Below are 20,455 nucleotides of genomic sequence, written 5' to 3'. Positions count from 1 at the left end.
TTGTGATAACGATCAGGTTCTTTATCCAACTGTGACTCAACTACAAACTGAGCTGAGCTTTTAGAAGTCAAAATATAGTTAAAGGGAAAATTCACCAGTTTTCAACCAGCTGTGGGTAGTGTGTGTAAATGAGCTGTGGTACACTTCCCTACATCTAACTAGTGCCTAGATCTCCCAGCAAAACTCTGGATGACACATTTTGTGGGCTATCATCCAGTAGAATTTCCCTGGCTCACAGGCTATTGCTCAGACTACAGGCTGTACTTCTGTATATTGGTATTGCCCACCACCCATGCCACCACACAAAGGGTATAGAAGTGGATCAAGAGACAGACCCGGCCCTCTCTTTCTCAAACTCAGACCAAACTCCAATCAAACATTAAAACTAGGCGATGCTGACCGAATATAAACTAAGATTCTGTTACAATACTGCCTGTTTCTCACTTAAAATGTTTACAGAACATATTTTAGTGCCCTGTTTAGCTGTAATCACTAGAGTTCGTGAACAGAAAGTGGGCACCATTGAGAAATTGAGATTTAATGCTATGACTAGTCATCACTGATCAAATATAAACCAAAATTCTGCTACTATGCTGCCTATTTCTGGACTAAAAATTTTTCAGAAACGTGTTAGCTTACTGTTTAACTGCAGTTCAAGATCGTTTCGTTACCAGCCAGCCACCCACCATTGCATTATGTCACCTACCAGCAGGAGTGCTTATTGGTCTGGTGCGGCACTGTGCATTCTGGTAGTTGTAGGTTTTCTACCTCTTGAGCAAAAGTGAACGCCACAGCCGTTTACCTCTGTTTTCCCTCGTCATTTTGCACCATTTTCAAAAGTATTTGTGTCTTTCCACTGCATAGACAGCCTAGTTTAATGAAAAGACCATCTTTCCTGACGTGAAATACTTCGTTAACTCTTGTCTCAACAGCAACCCACCATCGACAGCTATTCAGAGGAGGGCTTCAAGCCTGATTCCATCACAGGAAACATAGAGTTTCAGAACATCTTCTTCAGCTACCCCTCGAGGCCGGACGTCCAGGTACTTCAACATAGCCACTTTTACTGAACTCTAAAACAGACATGACAGTACTTCATCCTGTATCTCATTATTGACATTGTTATCATTTGTAGATATTGAATAACTTGTGTCTGAGTGTGAAGAGTGGACAGACCATAGCCTTGGTGGGTAGCAGCGGCTGTGGTAAAAGCACCACGATCCAGCTGCTGCAGAGGTTCTACGATCCTCAGGAAGGATCTGTAAGTGATTTCTGATTATGATATGATTTCTAAACCACTTCATTCAAAAGATTAATTCAGTATTTGTCATCATATCCTTGGTGGACTCTAAATGAGCAGTTAAAAAACACTATTCTTTATCAGCAACAGGAGATGCCATTTCAAATATGCATTGTTGTGTTTAGATGTCGATAACGTTCTGTGTCTGTTTGACTCCTGCATTTTAGGTGACTATTGACGGTCACGATATCCGTTCTCTTAATGTCCGCTACCTGAGAGACATGATTGGAGTGGTGAGTCAGGAGCCCATCCTCTTTGCCACCACCATCTCTGAGAACATCAGATACGGCCGACTTGATGTGACGCAGTGGGAGATTGAACAAGCTGCCAAGGAGGCTAATGCCTACGACTTCATCATGAACCTTCCTGATGTATGATTGTATTTATGACTTCTTGTCCTCTGTGCTTATCAAGAACTACGTCAACCACTTACTAATATCTAATTCTTGTTGAGCAGAAGTTTGAGACAATGGTCGGAGAGCGAGGGACTCAGATGAGTGGAGGACAGAAACAGAGGATTGCAATTGCTCGAGCTCTAGTCCGCAACCCCAAAATACTGCTGTTGGACGAAGCCACATCTGCTCTTGATGCTGAGAGTGAGACTATTGTACAAGCTGCACTTGACAAGGTACTTCTACACCTCATTCAGAACACAACTGTAGGGTTTACTTTGCACTTTGAATCTGACACAGTTAAAATACACTTACTACAACAAGGAGTACTTTAGTTTATTGCTTTCTTTAGTGACACTAATGGCACAGGTTTAGAAATGTTGGTCTGTCCGTTGGTCGGTCCACTGCTTTGGTCCAGACTGAAATATCTATCGATTACCATGAAATTTTGTACAGTCATTCATGGCCCCCAGAGGCTGAACCCTTCTGACTTCAGTGATCCCCTGAGCCTTTTCCTCTAGCGCCACTAACAAGTTTGTTTGTAGTGAATTCTCTCGGCTATGGATGAATTAAGAAAAACTGGAGACTGCGTTCCAAGATTGCGCTCCATTCATTTCCATCAAAGCTTCTGTAGACTTCCTCATGCTGTCTCTGGCCCGTAGAGCAAAAATAGACTGTGTTCAGACTTCCTTTGGCTGAGGCAGTTTACTTCCTGTTGGCTCCTCACAAACAAGAATGGGATTAAATATCATAATCATACAGCTGCTTTAGACCCAAATTTTATTGGAGGTTATGGACCAAATTCTGATTATACAAAACATAATTTCAACAAATAAATTCACAATTTTACAGACATTTATTTTCTAATGTATGTATGGTAAAAAGTATTTTTGGGCTGCCTGCGTGCGCCATGTGATACCGCAATATTAAGTGTGGTGATTGCAGTAAAATCACCTCCAAAGCTGCTCCTTGGTCTCAGCAAATACTTGATGGATATCCATAAAATAAAGTACATATATCCATGGCACCTATAAGATGCAAGGACTTTTGTGATGCTCTGACTTTCCCAGTAACACCACCAGCTAGCCAAATTTGAATTTGTCCAGCACTACTGGTTTTTGAACAAATATTTACCACAGAGCTTATTTTCTGCAGTAATCCAAAATCAAATGGAAAAATCCCGATGGCGATCTTAACTTTCATGTTTGTCTACAAATAAACATAATTCCTGCAGCACTCTATAATGGCATTCTAATCCCCCTGACCCTATGTTCATCCTACAAGCAATAGCGCAAAGGCGCGACAAGCTACATTATCGCAGTCGCCATGGAACTGTTGCTCAAGCATTTGTTAACATGGTTACGGCATCACAGGCTTGGGTGTCTGCTACTTGCGAGAATGCACCTCAACTGAACGCCATCTAAAGTTTGTATTAAGTCATAAAAATATTGATGCGATCAATCAGTTCCCTCACTTTTGGCCTCCTGCTGCCACCCCATTGCATCACTGTGTGCACCGCAATGCACAGAAACGAAGCATAGCATCAGCTAAGTTAGCTAAACAACACAATACCACAGCTAGAAAACAAAAACATGCAATTAGTTGACGCTTTACCGTGTCATTGGAGTGCTGGATAAGTTAAGGCCAGCTCAAGTTTCGTTTGTAGCACTTCACGAATGTCAGCAGCAACAAGTATCGGGCGTCAGTCTGTAGCTTCATGTCACCGGCTTCCACTTAAAATGACATGTATCCTGTTGCTGCGCCGCTCGTAGAGTGAGCACAGCATTAGTGTTTAGTGCTAAATAGCAATTGAAACCATACTAACTTGCTAAATTAAGATGGTGAACATGGCAAACACCACATTAGCATTTTCACTGTAAGTGTGTTAGCATGCTGATGTTAGCATTAAGCTCAAAGCACTACCACTGTGCCTAAGGGCTCATTTATGCTCAGTGTAAGACGAAGATGGACGGAGCCTTCTGTCCCTTCTCTGTGTTTATTTTGTCCACATTTGTGCATGTTTTAGAAAGCTTACAGATACAAACAAAAGAGAGAAGTACCACCGGATTGTGGAGGCAGTGTTAGCTAGCTTAAGCAAGATGCGACCGCAGGAGACGACAAATCAATGTAAATGATAGTGGAACCGAACAAATCTGTAATACATAATAATATACAGTCAAAGCAGTCGAAAGAATTCTCAGTCCACACATTGACATGTACTTAACGGCAGCACAGACCACCGCTGTCTACAACGCTGCCTCTGTTTAAGGGTACAATATTACGACCTCCTCCGCCGTCGCCTCGATTGTTGTTGTATGAAATGTTTGACTCTGCCCTCTAGTGCCATTTATTGACTGTATCTATGCCATCATAAAGGACGCATAGATGTATGAGGGCAGGGATGTTTACAACATTTGAAACTGACCTATCTATTTTCATTCGTAAAGGGAGTAGCCTATAAATGGGAGTATTAATGAGCTATAAAGCTATCAGCCGTAGACTTTTAGTTTTATCACTATTATTAAAGCATGTCAACTGCAAACATGTTGTATGTACAAGTTTAGTTCATTCTTGTAAATGTAAGCATTGAAACAAAAACTCGGACACATCTTTGTGTGCAGGTCCGACTGGGTCGTACCACCATAGTTGTTGCCCACCGCCTCTCAACCATCAGAAATGCTGACGTCATTGCCGGCTTCCAAAAAGGTCGAGTTGCCGAGCTAGGGACTCACAGCCAACTGATGGAAGAGAAAGGAGTCTACCATACACTGGTCACCATGCAGGTAACATAGACACACATAAACACTTTGACGCACCATTTGGGCAGTCTGGAAGTCAAGGGGAGTTTTCATAATGTTCAGTCTTTAATATTGTTTGTGTTTGTGGTTTCCTCCCGTCGCTTTCTGCTGCAGACCTTTCAGGAACTTGAGGAGTTGGAAGAGGCAGAGTTTGAGCTGTCTGCAGATGGGGAGAAGAGCCGCTTAGTCAGGACCCCCTCTCGGTCCTCTCTGCGCAGGAGGAAGTCCACTAGGGGCTCCTCCTTTACCGGCTCAGTGGGAGAGAAAGAAGAGAAAGAGAAGCTCAAGGATGGAAATAAGGAGGAGGTGAGCTGTGTTGCAATATCTCTGGGGTTTGAGTGGTTTGGTCAACACCACTATTACCTGAAATTCATATATCATTAGATGTCAAAACAGGCTTTTAACGGGGCTGAGAGATTTTCTTTTTTCAGGCTTTAACGGGTTTTGTTACAATGAAAAATCTCTTCCTGGAAAAAAAGGGAGAGAGGCACAGGGAAAGGAGGTGTGACTCAGCTCTTTCTCCCTCTGTCTGTAGGATGACAGTGCTCCACCCGTGTCATTCTCTGAAGTGATGCGTCTCAACCTTCCCGAGTGGCCGTACATTTTGGTGGGGACCATCTGTGCCATCATCAACGGCGTGATGCAGCCACTGTTCGCTGTCATCTTCTCCAAGATCATCACTGTATGTAACTCACAGTATCTGTGTACCACAAGTTACTTTACTGCTTCATGTTCACTGCAATATTTGTCAGATGTTGTAGAAGGTGTTTTTCCCCCCTCTCCTTTCAGGTGTTTGCAAACCCAGATACAGAGGTTGTTAGGCGAAAAACTGGATTCTTTTCTCTGATGTTTGTCGCTATTGGAGCTATAAGCTTTGTCGCCATGTTTCTACAGGTAAGCGCGTACAGACACACACACATGAATTTGACGTACATTTGTTTTTTTGGTGTGTTTATTGCCCTCAGAGGAATAGTTTGATGTTTTGGAAAATAGACTTCTTTAATTTCTTGATTTGCGACGAGATTAAACCGTTTTAGAACGTTGCAGAGAAAAGTTGCAGCGGTGTGAACTGGCAGTCTGAGCTCGACTCAAGCTGACGGATGGTGTCACCTACAACTCAGCTGCATTTATATGCAGATATTTGAGCGGAGCTTGGTCTGGCGCCCAGATGTCTGCTGGCTACACCAGCCCAGTCAAAGATATTGGCCGTCACCCCTAGAGTCTTCATCGTCATTAGACAATAGTGGATGGGTTCTGAGATTGCAGGAAGCCTGGAGCCAGGAGCGTATCTGTGTTCCCAGGGTCCTATGTTTCCTAGTTCAATATTCTGTTAACTCATATCAACCCTTCTTATGTGTTCCTGCCACTTTCTTGTCACTCTCTGTCTCTAAAATAGCCTTGGTGTCCTCTGACTATCAATACATAAGACATATCAGACAAAGAACCATAAATAGACCAAGAAATAAGATTATAACTGATGAGAAAGATTGCAGGTGAAGGTTCAGACCTCTTTTCCAGGTCTGTTTGGAGAGAAGAATAGTTAGTTAATTTTCACCTTAACCTGACCTTCGACCTATTTCCTAACCTTAACCTGACTGGAGATGGGAAGTAAACCTTGCCCTAGATTTCTTTTCTAATCCTTTGTTAGCCCTTTTTCATTCCCTAATTGTTTTTGTTTTTTTTATTCTTTCATTCTTATAAAAGATTTTAAGTTCTTAGGCCACAATTAATTTTGGAACTGTCATTCAACAGAAAGAGCAACTATATTTTGACAAAGACCTGTGCCAGCACAATTTCATCACTCTCAGAGTCATGATTTTAGTCCCCTAACCTAACCTAAACCTAATGTCATAATAAATTAATGCAGAGCTGGGGAGCATTGGACCTTGGAAACCTCAGCATAAATAAGCTTAAGTGCACCTCTAAAGCTCACTAATTAACACATTGTGTCTTGTTTGTTTAGTCGGTTCACAGGACAAATGTAAAAACAAGTAACTTTGGAAAGAGCTGGGCTAGCTATTTCCCCCTGTTTCCAGTCTTTGTGCTGAGCTAAGCTAACCGTCCTCTGGGTGCTTTATATTTACTGGACAGACATCGAACTTCTCATCTATCTCTCAGCAAGAAAGCTATTAAACAAATTTCCTTTCTTTACCCAGATGATAGTGTTGCAGTAAAAACACGTGGCAGTTAGTCATAGAAGTTCACATCAACGTCCAGGTGTGCTCATGTCCTCTGTCCTCTGTCTGTCTAAACTCTTAACAGGGCTTCTGTTTTGGTAAATCTGGAGAGATTCTGACCCTCAAATTGAGACTCAGGGCCTTTATGTCCATGATGAGACAGGTGAGTGTTACTAACTGAAATGTGAGACCTTCACAGGGTTCTACATGGGAACTAAATTAGTAATAACAGAGTCATGGTTTCGACCCTCTTTTCTCACCTCTGTTATCTCTCTGTCAGGGCTGAGCTTCTCCAGATATTGAGTTCTTAATAAACAATAACTAATTATGTTGTTTTTTTTAAAACTTTGTTGATTATCTTGTAAAGTCTGATGTTACAGAGAGATAAGGTTTTCAGGTGGTAAATGGACGTGCACTTGTATAGCACCTTTCCAGTCTTCTGACCACTCAAAGCGCTTTTTTTTTACACTACGAGTCACATTCAACCACACATTTATATACTGGTGGTCAAGGCTACCTTACAAGGTGCCACCTGCTACTAAGTTTTTAATACACTCACACACCGATGGAACAGCCACCAGGAGCAAACTGGGGTTCAGTATCTTGCTCAGGGATATCCAGGGATTGAACCGCTGATCTTCCGGCTCTAATTAGTGAAGGACCAACTGTACCTCTGAGCCACAGCCACCCAAAGATGGTCAAAAGCTAAATGGTTTCAGTACAGTAGAAGTCAGAACAATATGGCACTCAAGCTCAAAATATTATTTCCATAGATTTATTTTCATACCCAGATCGGACGCCAAGATGGCTCGTATTCATTCCAGTGGAGCTGCTCGCCTGTCTCATATGCCAAATAAAGTTTTGAGCTTCTGGGTTTAGTTCTGCGGTATGCAGTCCACTGAATATGCACACTAGTATTTCTCTCCAGGCCCCGCCTACGAGTTACCTCTCTGCTCTTAGACTTAACATTGTTAAAACACCACAGATTTTTACAATGTTTTTCTCGGCTTGAGGAAAATTTCAAATATTAAACCTCCAGTGATCAATTCATAACAGAGAGAGTCATAAATTATCTTGTTTAAAGTTCGAGGTGTCTTGTCAACAGTTTTACAGATGTCATTTTTATAATGGTGGTAATGGGGAAAATGCCTTTTGATGGGATTTTCCTTGCAATACCCCGAGTTGCCACTGGGAAAAATTTGCCTCAGGGCCAAGCGTTCCTGGAGGCCTGGTTATTTCTGATTGCTGCAGTGTTTTAAAAGCCTTTTAACTCTCAGTTTATGTTAGCTATTCATTTTCATTGCCAAAAAAAAAGTCAATCCCTGTTTTCTTGTAGGACCTTGGCTGGTTTGACGACCCTAAAAACAGTGTCGGAGCGCTTACTACCAGACTGGCCACAGACGCTGCTCAAGTGCAAGGGGTAAGTCTCACCAGCTATCACACACGTGCACACACACAACTCAGGTCAAACCAAATCTTAACACAAGTGATCACAGGACACTTTACAGAGAGAGCGCATCTAGATCATACAGTGAGCCAACTACTCAAAGGAATTTTCTAATTACTTTCGTCTGTTGTGCGGCAGTGGCAAGGAAAAGCTTCCTTTTAACATATTCGAATTGAACAGCCAAATCTTCGACTGATATAATTCTGAGTCAGGTACGGTCCTCGTAATAAAAACAGTAATGATAATGGACGAAGGACTAATAATAATATCTGTGGGCATCAAGCAGGATCACGGCAGCAGGTGCCACCCCAATTCAAGAAACCTGCGAGCTCAGTGTATCCTCCAAAAGTCCCCCTGCAGACTAGGCAGCCTAACTAGGGGCTGGTTCAAAGCAAGCCTGAGCCAGCCCTAACTAAAAGCTTTATCAAAGAGGAATTTAGCTACAGCACTATCGACAGACATCTAGTACCTAACAAAGCTATTTGCCAAAGACCAGTGAATCAGAAAAAAATGTGATCTTGTCATCTGCTTTGTTCCCATCTTCCACATCTGCTCAGGCCACAGGAGTGCGTATGGCCACGCTGGCCCAGAACATAGCCAACATGGGCACCAGTTTGATCATCTCCTTTGTGTACGGTTGGGAGCTGACCCTACTCATCCTGTCTGTGGTGCCTGTCATGGCATTGGCTGGAGCTGTGGAGATGAAGGCGCTCACTGGAAATGCTGCTGAAGACAAGAGGGAGCTGGAGAAGTCTGGAAAGGTGGGGATTCAGTGTGGGGCTCTCCAAGGACGAGCACCACTTGTTAAAACACCGACCTTGTGATATGTAATGATGTTTGTATGGTTTGTCTCTACAGATTGCTACGGAGGCCATCGAGAATATCCGAACTGTTGTCTCTCTTAACAGAGAGCCCAAGTTTGAGTCTTTGTATCAGGAAAACCTCGAAATACCATTCAAGTACGGAAAATTCGATTTTTTTTAAAACACAGCTCCAAACAAAAACTATATATGTATTTTAATGAAATTTGATTGATTTGAGAAGTGCTCTCTCTCATGACACCTCTCTATATCTCTCTGTACAGGAACTCCCAGAAAAGCGCCCATGTCCATGGTATTACCTTCTCCTTCAGCCAGGCCATGATCTACTTTGCTTATGCAGGCTGTTTCCGCTTTGGAGCCTGGCTCATTAAGGAGGGAAGGATGGATGTCGAGGGAGTGTTTCTGTGAGTTAACAGACAGCATGACTTTGTCTCGTCTCTTAATCAGGAGATTGAGTTCCAGTTTATGATGAGGAAGATGAACAGTTTGCATGGACTTGTAGGTTTCAGCAGGGAATATCAGCAAAGCTTTTCTGTTGGGAGGAGAGGCTGTTTATATGGCTTTTAATCATTACCCCGGCCTGAAGTATGTGAGGGGCCACTGTGAATGTGTTAACTGTGAACCCAGAGGACTTAATAACACAATCCACCAGACACACACGTGTTTTAGGATGCTGACGTAACTCAGTGTCATCGTTGGGAGGAGCTTCCACCTTCACTTATTTTCTACCTGTTGCACACAGAGGAAGTCCAAAGGTCACACACTGAGCTTCTGAAGGAGCATAAAACTATAAAACACAGAAATATTAACTCCTCAGCCCATGGAACAGTACACAAACACATGCTGTAAACCTTCAAAGAGAGGACCGACTGAGAGTCTTGCTGCAAAGAAACATTTAAAGCTGCAAGCATGTAGGCCTACTTGCTTAATGTCCGCACATCTGATATATAGAAGTTTCTGATCATTTAGTTAGAGTGAGTGAAATTTCTGGTATTGTGCCACCACGCTTTAATGGTGATGCAAGCCAGATGACCTAGCTACCATGACGTTACCCATTGGTTTGTGGACTGTTGTTCTGAAGCCTTGAGTTTGGGATTTTGGCCATCGTCATCCTGGTTTTTTGGAGCAAGTAGTGACCATGTTTGGACGAAAGGTTGGAGCTGTGGATGAGTGAGGTTGGATTTGACTCGAAGGCTGCAGGGAGGCCTCACAGACGGCCTGTCACTCAAGCGGCCCCACCCTTAAACAATGTCTGACTTTGATAAAATGTAAATGGGGGAGTTAAAAAGAAAAATTGACTCCCCTGTACAGTCATTATAAATGTTGAAATTAGCTATAGAGACCAGAACATTGTACCAGGCTATAAATATGTTTATTTCTGCTGTTAAGTTGGGCATTTTAACATGGGAGTCTATGGGGATTTACTCTGTTTCGGAGCCAGCCTCAAGTGGCCATTTAAGGAACTGCAGCTTTTGTCAAGTCATGTTTTCAGGGGAGCTCATGTCTCATTAGGAGGATCCAAGCTCCCTCTGACTCTGCTGTGGTTCACAAACCAATGGGTGATGTCATGGAAGCTACATCCAAATATGGTGAACCAGAGGTGGACCAACAACCCGAAAGCCATGTTGCTTAAAGGGCCAGTGTGTAATGTTTGGCATGGTTTATTGTCAAATCTGAATCTGAATCTGAATATTCTACCCATTAATATGTTTATACAGGTGTATAATCGCTATAAAATAAAATTCGTTTGGTTTTTGTAGCCTTATAATTATGCTTTTATATATATATATAGCAAGGGCCTTGCTTTAGAGAGGTCGCCATTTTGCGCCGTCATGTATGTAAGGCAGCCCGAGTGGACAATCCAGCCAGCCGGAGAACACGTTTCGCGTGTATAAATGAACCAACGAAGACAGCGGAAGGAAGGAAGAAGGAGGAGGAAACAGCAGGGAGTGTTAGTAGTTTGTCGATAGAGAGTAGTGAAAAGTTTTTTTAGTTATAAAGTTTGCGAATGGACCACACTTACCACGCAACAGGAGAGAATGAACCTGAACCGTCATCTGCGAGGAAAAGAAGACACAACTTCACTCCTTGTGATGCACTCTACGATGGTAGCACCGAATCCCATTCTGTGCAGCAAAATGGGAGCGGAGGATTCAGCCTCTCTTCTTGCCCGCTCAGCATCAAACACATGGAGTTCCTCATCTGTGTGCTCCGGCTCAAACAGGTATGGCTCTGGGTCTGTGTCTGCTACAAGAAGAGACGGAGTCTTTTACCCCCTGGAGCGTTACCGGAGTTTTTGGAGTGCTCAAATAAACTGGCCTTTTTCCCGAACGCTACTCTGGTCTCCTGCTCGTGAGGGATCCATTACAATATCGTAACATGGTTTAGATTTCTAATAAATATTCACCTCGTTGCTAGATAGACCTACTCCTGAAAAACTGGTATCTGTGCAAGGCTTTTTGTCCCTACGAGGCCACTGTCATTTACCCGACGGGAGGGGTGAGCGAGTGAGACCTGCAATCTAGAATTTGACCACTGATATCACTGTTTTCAACCCATTTTACACACTGGCCCTTTAAAAATGTTAAATCTAAGTTAGAATCAATTAAGGGGAACAAATAAAAGGAGATACTGGGAACGCTGGGTGACTAAAATGTAAAAGTGAATTATCTTCATCCATTCAACATTTGATAGAACTCTATTCACTATTTTATCTTTTCTTCATAAACAAAAAATTATACAAGTGCCATATAAAAGTTTATTAATTTGCAAAACAGTCCATGAGTCAGATTCAACACAACATTATGATGATGACTTGTGCACCTTTCACCTGTGAGCTGCAAACACAACACCCCTTCATTTGTTGTATTTAAAGCTGTAAACACATGAGCCAATTCATCATGACATGACGGCAAACTGAACTCAACAGAATGGCTTGTGTAATTAGGGGACAAAAGAGGAAATGGTGTTTCTTTTCACATATGAACACCTACAAACACGTGATGTTGACACAGAGGTTAAGCTGTCATTGGCCCATGTTATCTCAGTGTTATGTAATCACGTGTAACGCTCTGTTGAATAGTAACTGTGAAAGGTCAAACTAACGTGCATCTGACTTCCTCTCCAGTGTGGTTGCGGCTGTTCTGTACGGTGCCATGGCTCTCGGAGAGGCCAATTCCTTTGCTCCAAACTACGCCAAGGCCAAAATCTCAGCTGCCCACCTGATGATGCTGCTGAAGAAAGAACCTGCCATTGACAATCTGTCACATGAGGGAGAGTCACCGGTACATAACAGAGCCCCACACACACTAAACACGTCACATACAACACAGCTCTTTACACACATGCTAACATATCACTCCTCTGTGTCCTCTCTTAAAACCGCAGGAGGAATTTGATGGTAACGTGCACTTTGAGGGTGTTAAGTTTAACTACCCCTCCCGCCCTGAGGTGCCCATCCTCCAAGGGCTGAACTTGAAGGTGAGCAAGGGAGAGACTCTGGCGTTGGTGGGGAGCAGCGGCTGCGGAAAGAGCACCACCATCCAGCTGCTGGAGCGCTTCTATGACCCCAGAGAGGGGAGAGTGGTGAGCAGCTCCACCCACGCTCTGTGTACACTAGCACTTGCCTCTTCACCTACTGTCATCTAGCTAATGGTTAGCTCACTGGTGTGTTTATGGCTGCTTTACAGCACTGTACTGGGAGACAGGGACCTAGAGACTGCGTGAGGCCTGTGTAGCATGTGTGTTTATCTTTACTGCACTGACCAGTTCATTTTATCATGATGGGATTGCTGGTCTTGCCGACAGTCATCTGAGAGTGTAAAGAGTATTTATTGCTATCTCCTGGTCTCTCACGCTATGACAAGGTCACTATTTTAAAGGCCCTCACAGCTCACATTTGTATAAACTTATTAAATCACACCCCTTCTCCATAAATCACTGAGTGAATTGAAACAGACAGTTCCCTTATGTAGATAAACCTATACCTAAGACTTATCTAAATATACCATTGTTATTACCTTTAAACTTTGTCACACAAAAATGTTTATGTATGTAATAGTAATTACCAAATATCTATCTTATAAAAACTCATCTTAGTATATAATATAAATTACTAATTTTCCATGACTTGGATATATATAATACCAAGTGTCTTTGCCTCACAGAAAAATAAATATGAATATTAATAATAAATATATATCTTTATCAGCTCGTCCTGCTAATTGTTTCTGTTTAAATTAGTGAACATATGAATTCATTCATTAATTTTATTTATTATATTAAATCATATAATATATATTAATTTTTATACTATTTTTTCATTGTTAATTACAGAAAAAGAAAATATATATATAAAACTTGTCCTGCTGTCTTTTTATATTTAAATAAGTGAACATGTGACTTATACAAAGTATGAATATATTAATTTTATTTATTATATTATACAATGTAATAATTTTTCTCATTGTTAATTACAGAAAAATAGAATATATATATATATATATATATACACACACATGTTTGAGAAAGTAAACAGTAATCCCTGTGAACAAATAGTGAATGTCAAACCCCTTCTTCAACCCTGTATTTCCTGAATATCACGTCTGAATACCTTTTAAATTGGTGTATGTTTGGACATCGCTTGAGCTCCACATTTAAACTGCTCCATGACTTCACTCCACATACTAAAAAACAAAAACTCCCCCCTCCCCCTGCTTTATGTTGCTGTCGGACATGGATTTCTGTTGGAGAACTGAAGCAGTTCTGTTGCTCTCCTCAGAGCCAGACTCCATTGAGAAAAACAGTGATTTAACATCGCTGATCACAGGAGCTGCTGGTCTACTGCTGCCTCCATCAGTTTGTTTGTTTGTGTTACTGTGTGATTTTGGTGTTTAAATGGGTAAGTTTGAATTTACCACAGTCACAATAACACAGACTAACTTACTTATTGAGGCCGTGGTAGATCAGCAGCTCCTGTGATCAGCTATATTAAATCAGTGTTTTTCTCAGTGGAGTCTGGTGAAGCCATTAACTGCTTCCATCTGAACAGGCCATCTGACATTAAGGCAAAGCAGTGAAAATATTCCAAATAAAACGTACACTTAACTGATGTAGATTTTGTTTCAGATGGGACTTTTTTTAGGTGGCTAAAATACATTTTGTTGCTGCCGTCATCCACAGCAGTACACTGCTTAGCTTAAGTTGCGGTTCTCCTGCTGCTTCTCCAAACTGAGTGCCTGATATTTTACTCAGGAGTTTGTGGCGACCAAAAAAAGAGGCCAAAAAATTAAAAAAAATTAAAATAGTCATGCATGTTTTAGACATCAAGCCCCATCACTCCTACAATAATAACTGCTAACATTTTCTCCTTCAGCTGCTGGACAATAGAAACGCAAAAGAGCTCAACATCCACTGGTTGAGATCCCAGATAGGCATCGTATCCCAGGAGCCCGTGCTGTTCGACTGCACCTTGGCCGAAAACATCGCCTACGGAGACAACAGCCGCACTGTGACCAAGGAGGAGATAGAGGAGGCTGCTAGAGCGGCCAACATTCACAAATTCATCGAGGACCTGCCACAGGTAACTGCTGTGATGTGTCAGTCATGACATAGGTGGAAATAAAAGAGCAGTGTGATGATTTATATCGATCAGTTATAATCTTTACAGCATCTCAAGGCCCTCACTGAGACAGTCGGGATATGATGTCTGTCAGTGTGCCAAGGATTATACAACAGCAAGCAATACAACTCACGTCAAGGTCATTTAATCATACGAGTCAAGGACTGGGCACCCAAATTACACTTAAATTATTCAGTGTTTTCCCTTAAGTGATGACTAGTCTTTTACCTCCAGTGGTGTTGAGTTTTTTTCCTTAAGTGGTGTCAAGTCTTTTACCTTAAGTGGAAACTAGTCTTTTACCTCTAGTGGTGTTGAGTCTTTTACCTTAGTGGAAACTAGTGTTTTACCTCTAGAAGTGTTGAGTTTTTTTCCTTAAGTGGTGTCGAGTCTTTTACCTTAAGTGGAAACTAGTGTTTTACCTCTAGTGGTGTCGAGTCTTTTACCTAAAGTGATGTCTAGTCTTTTACCTCTAGTGGTGTCGAGTCTTTTTCCTTAAGTGGTGTCTAGTCTTTTACATTAAGTGGAAACTAGTGTTTTACCTCTAGTGGTGTTGAGTCTTTTCCCTTAAGTGATGTCTAGTCTTTTACCTCCAGTGGTGTCTAGTCTTTTACCTTAAGTGGAAACTATTGTTTTACCTCTATTGGTTTCCAGTCTTTTACCCCTAGTGATGACTAGTCTTTTACCTTAAGTGGTGTCTTGTCTTTTACCTCTAGTAGTATCTAGTCTTTATTTTACCTCTTGCTGTGTCTAGTCTTTTACCTCTGGTGGTGTCTAGTCTTTTACCTCTGGTGGTGTGTAGTCTTTTACCTAAGTGATGTTAAGTCTTTTACCTTAAATGATGTTTAGTCTTTTACCTTAAGTGGTTTCTAGTCTTGTACCTCTAGTAGAGTCTAGTCTTTTACATCTAGTGGTATCTAGTCTCTTAGCTTAAGTGGTATTTAGTCTTAAACCTCTAGTGGTGTATAGTCTTTTACCTTTAGTGATATCTAGTGTTTTAACTGTAGTGGATTGTGTTCCTTTTACCTTTAGTCATGTCTAGTTTTCTTTTTTCTTTTTTTTTTTTTTAACCTCTTGTGGTGTCGAGCCTTTTATCTTAAGTGATGTCTAGTGTTTTACCTCCTGTGGTAAGTAGTTTGGGCTATATTTGCCCAAGAGGAAGTGTCCCTGGTACTTCATTTTATGGATCCATAATTTCTTTATAATTTCCTGGGTAGGTAAAAGTAAACTAATGTACACACAGTGTTCAAATCAGTACATTTCTTTATTGAGAGAATATTCTACTCAGTGCACAGCAGCTCAGCTGAACATGCAAAAAATGTGAAATAAGTGTAAAAGTACATGGAAAGTAAACTTTCCAATAATTAATAAATAATCTATGATATGTTACTTTAGATTAAATGTTGCAGTTCTTCCAAGAAACTCTCAGTCATCAACTGCTTATGAACTAAACTAAACAAATCCAACTAACATATAGTCTCAGACCTGTCTCTGTATTACCATTGTAATTAGTACCAATTTTATGTTTCTTTCTAGGAAACTACTGACTCATAAAATAAAGTGTTGCCACACCATTTCTTCAGTACAAAGTATTTACAATGAAAACTGGATAACAAGATGCTTCTGTCATGACTTTGGTCACTTCCTCTCTCCCTCTGTTTGTATGAGCAGAAATACGACACTCAGGCAGGTGACAAAGGAGCGCAGCTGTCAGGTGGCCAGAAGCAGCGTATAGCCATAGCCCGAGCCATTCTCCGAAACCCCACAGTGTTGCTCCTGGATGAGGCCACATCCGCGCTCGACACTGAGAGTGAGAAGGTAAGTGTTAGGTGTGGGAGGGCTAAACCAAAGATGTTTTAGGACCAAAGGAACTTTTTCATAGTTCTAAACACCCATCTTTTTGTTGTGTCTTAACTAGGAACGATCTTAGTTCTTAGAACGCTGTTTTTAAGGGACTTTTTAGCTCCTATTTCAGAGGAAGTGCTCCTCCAGCACAAGAGGAACCAGCTGTGCGTTACAATACCCATACTACCATTCTATTTAGTGTGCCAGAAATAGATGTATGTATGTATGTAACACATGGAAATCAATGTATGTCAGATGCATTATGCCAAAAAAAAAAAACAGGATGTTCTACTACATGCGGTCAAATTTTGCAATATGCAAGCCAGCATGCTTTACTGGCTATTCTGACCCACAATCCTCTGCACAGTGGAAGATGATGGATGACAGCACAGTCAAGCACATTAATGGTTTAAATGAACAAAATAATCATAAAGATAATACGTCCTGACCCCGTACATACTGCATGCAACAGTACGTACTTTTCAAGGGCAGCTGTAGTACCTACTAAAAGTAAAAAGATGAAGTATGCGATTCAGCATGCATCCATGATTGATGTTAGCATATGGCGATTGGTCGAACACGGTCAATGAAGCCCCGACGGCAGCCATTTTTAAAGACCTGTTAGCTGTGTAAACAACCGGCAACACAAACAACAGCTCATAACGACAAAAATTACAGGTAACACAGACAAACGGACCAACACCTACATCCAGGCTTTACTAAGCATGTATGGAACAGTGGAAATAATGCAACGTGACTTTGACTCATTAAAGCCAAAGTGATAGTGCTATACCAACCACTGGCTGCATGAATGCAAACAGGAAAAAAACCCTCAAAGGTATGTATTTCTCAGGAGCTCTGCAGTCGACAGTTCCTCTCAAGCCCCTCTCGAGTCCCCAAAACTGTTGGTCTGAAATGCCTAGTGTCACCAGTAGCTCAATGAATCCTTCCCACAAATGATGCTTGCACCAGTAAGACCAAAGAGCAAGGAAATGGGAATATAAGAATAGTTTTATGTGAAAGGAATTAAAGGTCTGTCCCAGATACAGGCCTGTTGACTTCAGTAATTTAAACAAATAATAGCCAGGGCTATTAATTGAAGTTTTACAGGAGTTAATTTGCTAAAACTTTACTTGATTTAATTTGTGTGGAAATATCAGTTAACAAAAAAACTAATCTCAAATGTACTAAGTGGAAAATAACCTTCACAATGGTTTTAAAAGAAAGCATTTCATTGTTTGCTGTTGAGGGAATTTTACCTTAAGGGCTTTCTGCCAAAAAAAAATTTCTCTGGTAGGTAGGTTTGGGAAAAAAGATCATGGTTTGGGTTAATGAGGAGATATCTGGCAGAAAGCCCTGAAGGCAAACTTCCACGTGCTGACCCGTGGGCCCTCGTGAGCTTTTATTTGATGATTATATGTAAACAACTGCTGTATTTGCTGTTGTTTAACTGGTTAAGTCAAACAACCTAATGTTCAAAAACTACACTCCTTGCAGCTCAATTGATATGGACCATTTTATGATACAGCCACTATAGCAGGTTCAATAAATGCAACTGTCAGACAAAAAACAGTTTAAACTCACCTATGAAGCGTTGTTGTAATCCACAGATTGATATTATGCCAACAGAAATGGTCATCATAAGTGTCTTCATACATTCCCAGTAGTCCAGATGATCTAAATCCAAATTTCTCCACATAATTTCTTCAGTTTGAATCAATAGCCAGTGATTGCCCCAATGGCTTATGGGTCTTATAGTCAATGAAACTCCTGACCTCCGCAAGAGGTTTAAACTCCCTCTGGGCAACAGAGACTGTCATACATGTACAGAGATGATAAACAAATCGCTTCTCTGTTGTCTTGGGGTAAAAACCAGTCTGTCTTACCAATTTAGGAGTGCTTCATGTAGTCAAACTCTTAAATTAAAGTTAACCTAATCAGTAGTAATGCAGTATGTACTCTCAGATTTTAATTAGTGTCAGAGCAGTGCTGCAGCGTCTTTAGTATCATCATGTATATATATGACACAGGAAAACAAATATGAACAGGGAGAGGTACAAACCAACAGAGGAAGACGTAACAAGCTGCACCTTTCACCAGATGTTTTATATACGTTCATGTGAGGTCATTCTGCTCTTTCCAGGTGGTGCAGGAGGCGTTGGACCAGGCCAGTAAAGGCAGGACGTGCATCATCGTAGCCCACCGTTTGTCCACCATCCAAAACGCAGACCGCATCGCCGTCTTCCAGGGCGGAGTGGTGGTCGAACAGGGGACACATCAGCAGCTGCTGGCCCAGAGGGGAGTTTACCACATGCTGGTCACCACACAGATGGGCCACGGGAGGGAATAAGAGGACAAAGGGAGCTATACTACACAGATTGTTTTTTATCTTAATGTTTCCAAAGATATTTATGTTTCCCTGCCCAGCTTCAGTGGAACTGTCAGATGTGTATGAACGTGTATGAATGTGTCTCGGCTTGTTTGGAGATTTGCCTCAGTGACCTTTTAGCTGTGTGAGAATTTGTCTTGCAGCTGTACCTCTTTGGGTCACCTTGTGTGGTCATCATCAGACAAGTTACCTTTCAGTCAGAAAGCCTAGTCAGCCAAGAAGTGGTCGTAGCCTCCGGGTCTGAAAAGTGAAGGCAGTGCAGCAGCGCCTTAAAGGAACAGTGTGTAGGATTTAGTGGCATCTAGCAGTGAGGACTGCAGATTGCAACCTGCTGTAACTTCTCTTGTCTGGATTTCTTCAGTGTTCTTGTTCAGGAGGTTTTTAACCATGAGCCGAACTACCCACAGAGGTCTCTTCTCCAAACCAAACCACAACACAATAAAAAACATAAAAGATAAAGAGTGGTGTAAAATATTAGAACACCTACGCACAATGACAAGACCCATCCGACTCATTCATCCTTGTAGTTATTAGAGCTTTAAAGTCAGGTGAAGAGACCAATTCATGTAGTTTCAAATGTCTTTGAAGCAGTTTTATATTTGTCTTACGTCACTTGGCTGAAGCCGCACCTGCACAGGTAGTCAGCGGCACAACAACCACGTTAACACACGGATCATAAACAGGTTAGCCATGTCAATGTAAACGCACTCACTCGCTAGTTTCAAGTCCTCTTCAATACAGCATGATATTCATTTTGTAAATTACAGTCCCAGTGAGGCTCTCAGTCAGATCCATTCTTCGCACTTCCACAGCTCCACCCTCTCATCCAAACATGCTCAACTCTGGCTCCAAAAAACCAAGATGGCAACGGCCAAAATGCCAAACTAGAGATTTCAAAAGAGTCGTCTACAAACCAATGTGCGGCTACGTCCACTTCTTTTATACAGTCTGTGTTCTTTACTACCGTTTGTTAGCTGTCACTTTTATGGGCCTTTTTCACAGAGGATATGTTGACATGTGACAGCTGGAGAAGCACAGGTAACATTAATGACTGAATTCCAGGAACTCCTCACTGGAACACTCAAATATTCTTGGTAGCACCTGTTCTTTCCTACAATCAGAAGTCCAAATGTCTGCTTTGGAAAAAGGTTTACTATACTGTACTCTCTCGTGTTTTCTCTTTTCTTCCTCTGTTTCGTCCAAGTTTGTGTCTTGTAAACTGAGACATATTTACCCCTGCCCTCTCTTCACGAAGGTGGAGCTACTTGTAACAAAAAAGCCTTAGCTGTTGATTCCTGGTGCCATCTTCTGTTAAATGCTCAATCTAACAGTACACTGGATTTATTATGTATAACACTGCATTATGTATACCTCTGACACTGGGACTATCATCACAAATGAGTTATGTTCTACAATATATGCATTTGTGCAAATTCTTTGATAATTGCTCTGATTGTTTAGATGCAACTTTATTTTTTTTTACAGTTTGAGTGAATAATGGAGCAGAAGTGCCTGAAGATACTGTATACACAGAGCTGTGAAGATTTAAACTGTGGCTGCATCACTTGGAATCCTATTTTGTTTCTACAAAAGCCAGGGATTACTGTACTAACTTTTTTTTTGTAGAATATGCTTGTTTGTAACTATTAAAGTTTTATATTCAATTATT

The 20,455-nt window shown here is 41.4% G+C and overlaps 1 protein-coding gene across 1 annotated transcript in view; it reads left to right on the top strand.

Annotated features, from left to right (window-relative positions):
• abcb4 (ATP-binding cassette, sub-family B (MDR/TAP), member 4) overlaps window positions 1-20,429 on the top strand; it is a 30,967-nt gene extending 10,538 nt beyond the window's left edge. Inside the window, exons 10-27 of the mRNA XM_049583846.1 lie at window positions 933-1,043; window positions 1,136-1,261; window positions 1,468-1,671; window positions 1,758-1,928; window positions 4,314-4,475; window positions 4,605-4,796; window positions 5,026-5,172; window positions 5,280-5,384; window positions 6,753-6,830; window positions 8,004-8,087; window positions 8,672-8,875; window positions 8,973-9,073; window positions 9,199-9,339; window positions 12,063-12,219; window positions 12,323-12,520; window positions 14,310-14,516; window positions 16,224-16,370; window positions 18,541-20,429. Of these exons, the coding sequence (XP_049439803.1) occupies window positions 933-1,043; window positions 1,136-1,261; window positions 1,468-1,671; window positions 1,758-1,928; window positions 4,314-4,475; window positions 4,605-4,796; window positions 5,026-5,172; window positions 5,280-5,384; window positions 6,753-6,830; window positions 8,004-8,087; window positions 8,672-8,875; window positions 8,973-9,073; window positions 9,199-9,339; window positions 12,063-12,219; window positions 12,323-12,520; window positions 14,310-14,516; window positions 16,224-16,370; window positions 18,541-18,747 (2,742 nt within the window). The 3' untranslated portion in view covers window positions 18,748-20,429. The remainder of the gene's footprint in view (window positions 1-932; window positions 1,044-1,135; window positions 1,262-1,467; window positions 1,672-1,757; window positions 1,929-4,313; window positions 4,476-4,604; window positions 4,797-5,025; window positions 5,173-5,279; window positions 5,385-6,752; window positions 6,831-8,003; window positions 8,088-8,671; window positions 8,876-8,972; window positions 9,074-9,198; window positions 9,340-12,062; window positions 12,220-12,322; window positions 12,521-14,309; window positions 14,517-16,223; window positions 16,371-18,540) is intronic.
• Window positions 20,430-20,455: the final 26 nt, after the last annotated feature.

This window comes from Epinephelus fuscoguttatus, linkage group LG8, assembly GCF_011397635.1.
Source record: "Epinephelus fuscoguttatus linkage group LG8, E.fuscoguttatus.final_Chr_v1".
In the NCBI taxonomy this organism is placed as follows: Eukaryota; Metazoa; Chordata; class Actinopteri; order Perciformes; family Serranidae; genus Epinephelus; species Epinephelus fuscoguttatus.
This window is presented reverse-complemented; position numbering and strand designations above follow the sequence as displayed.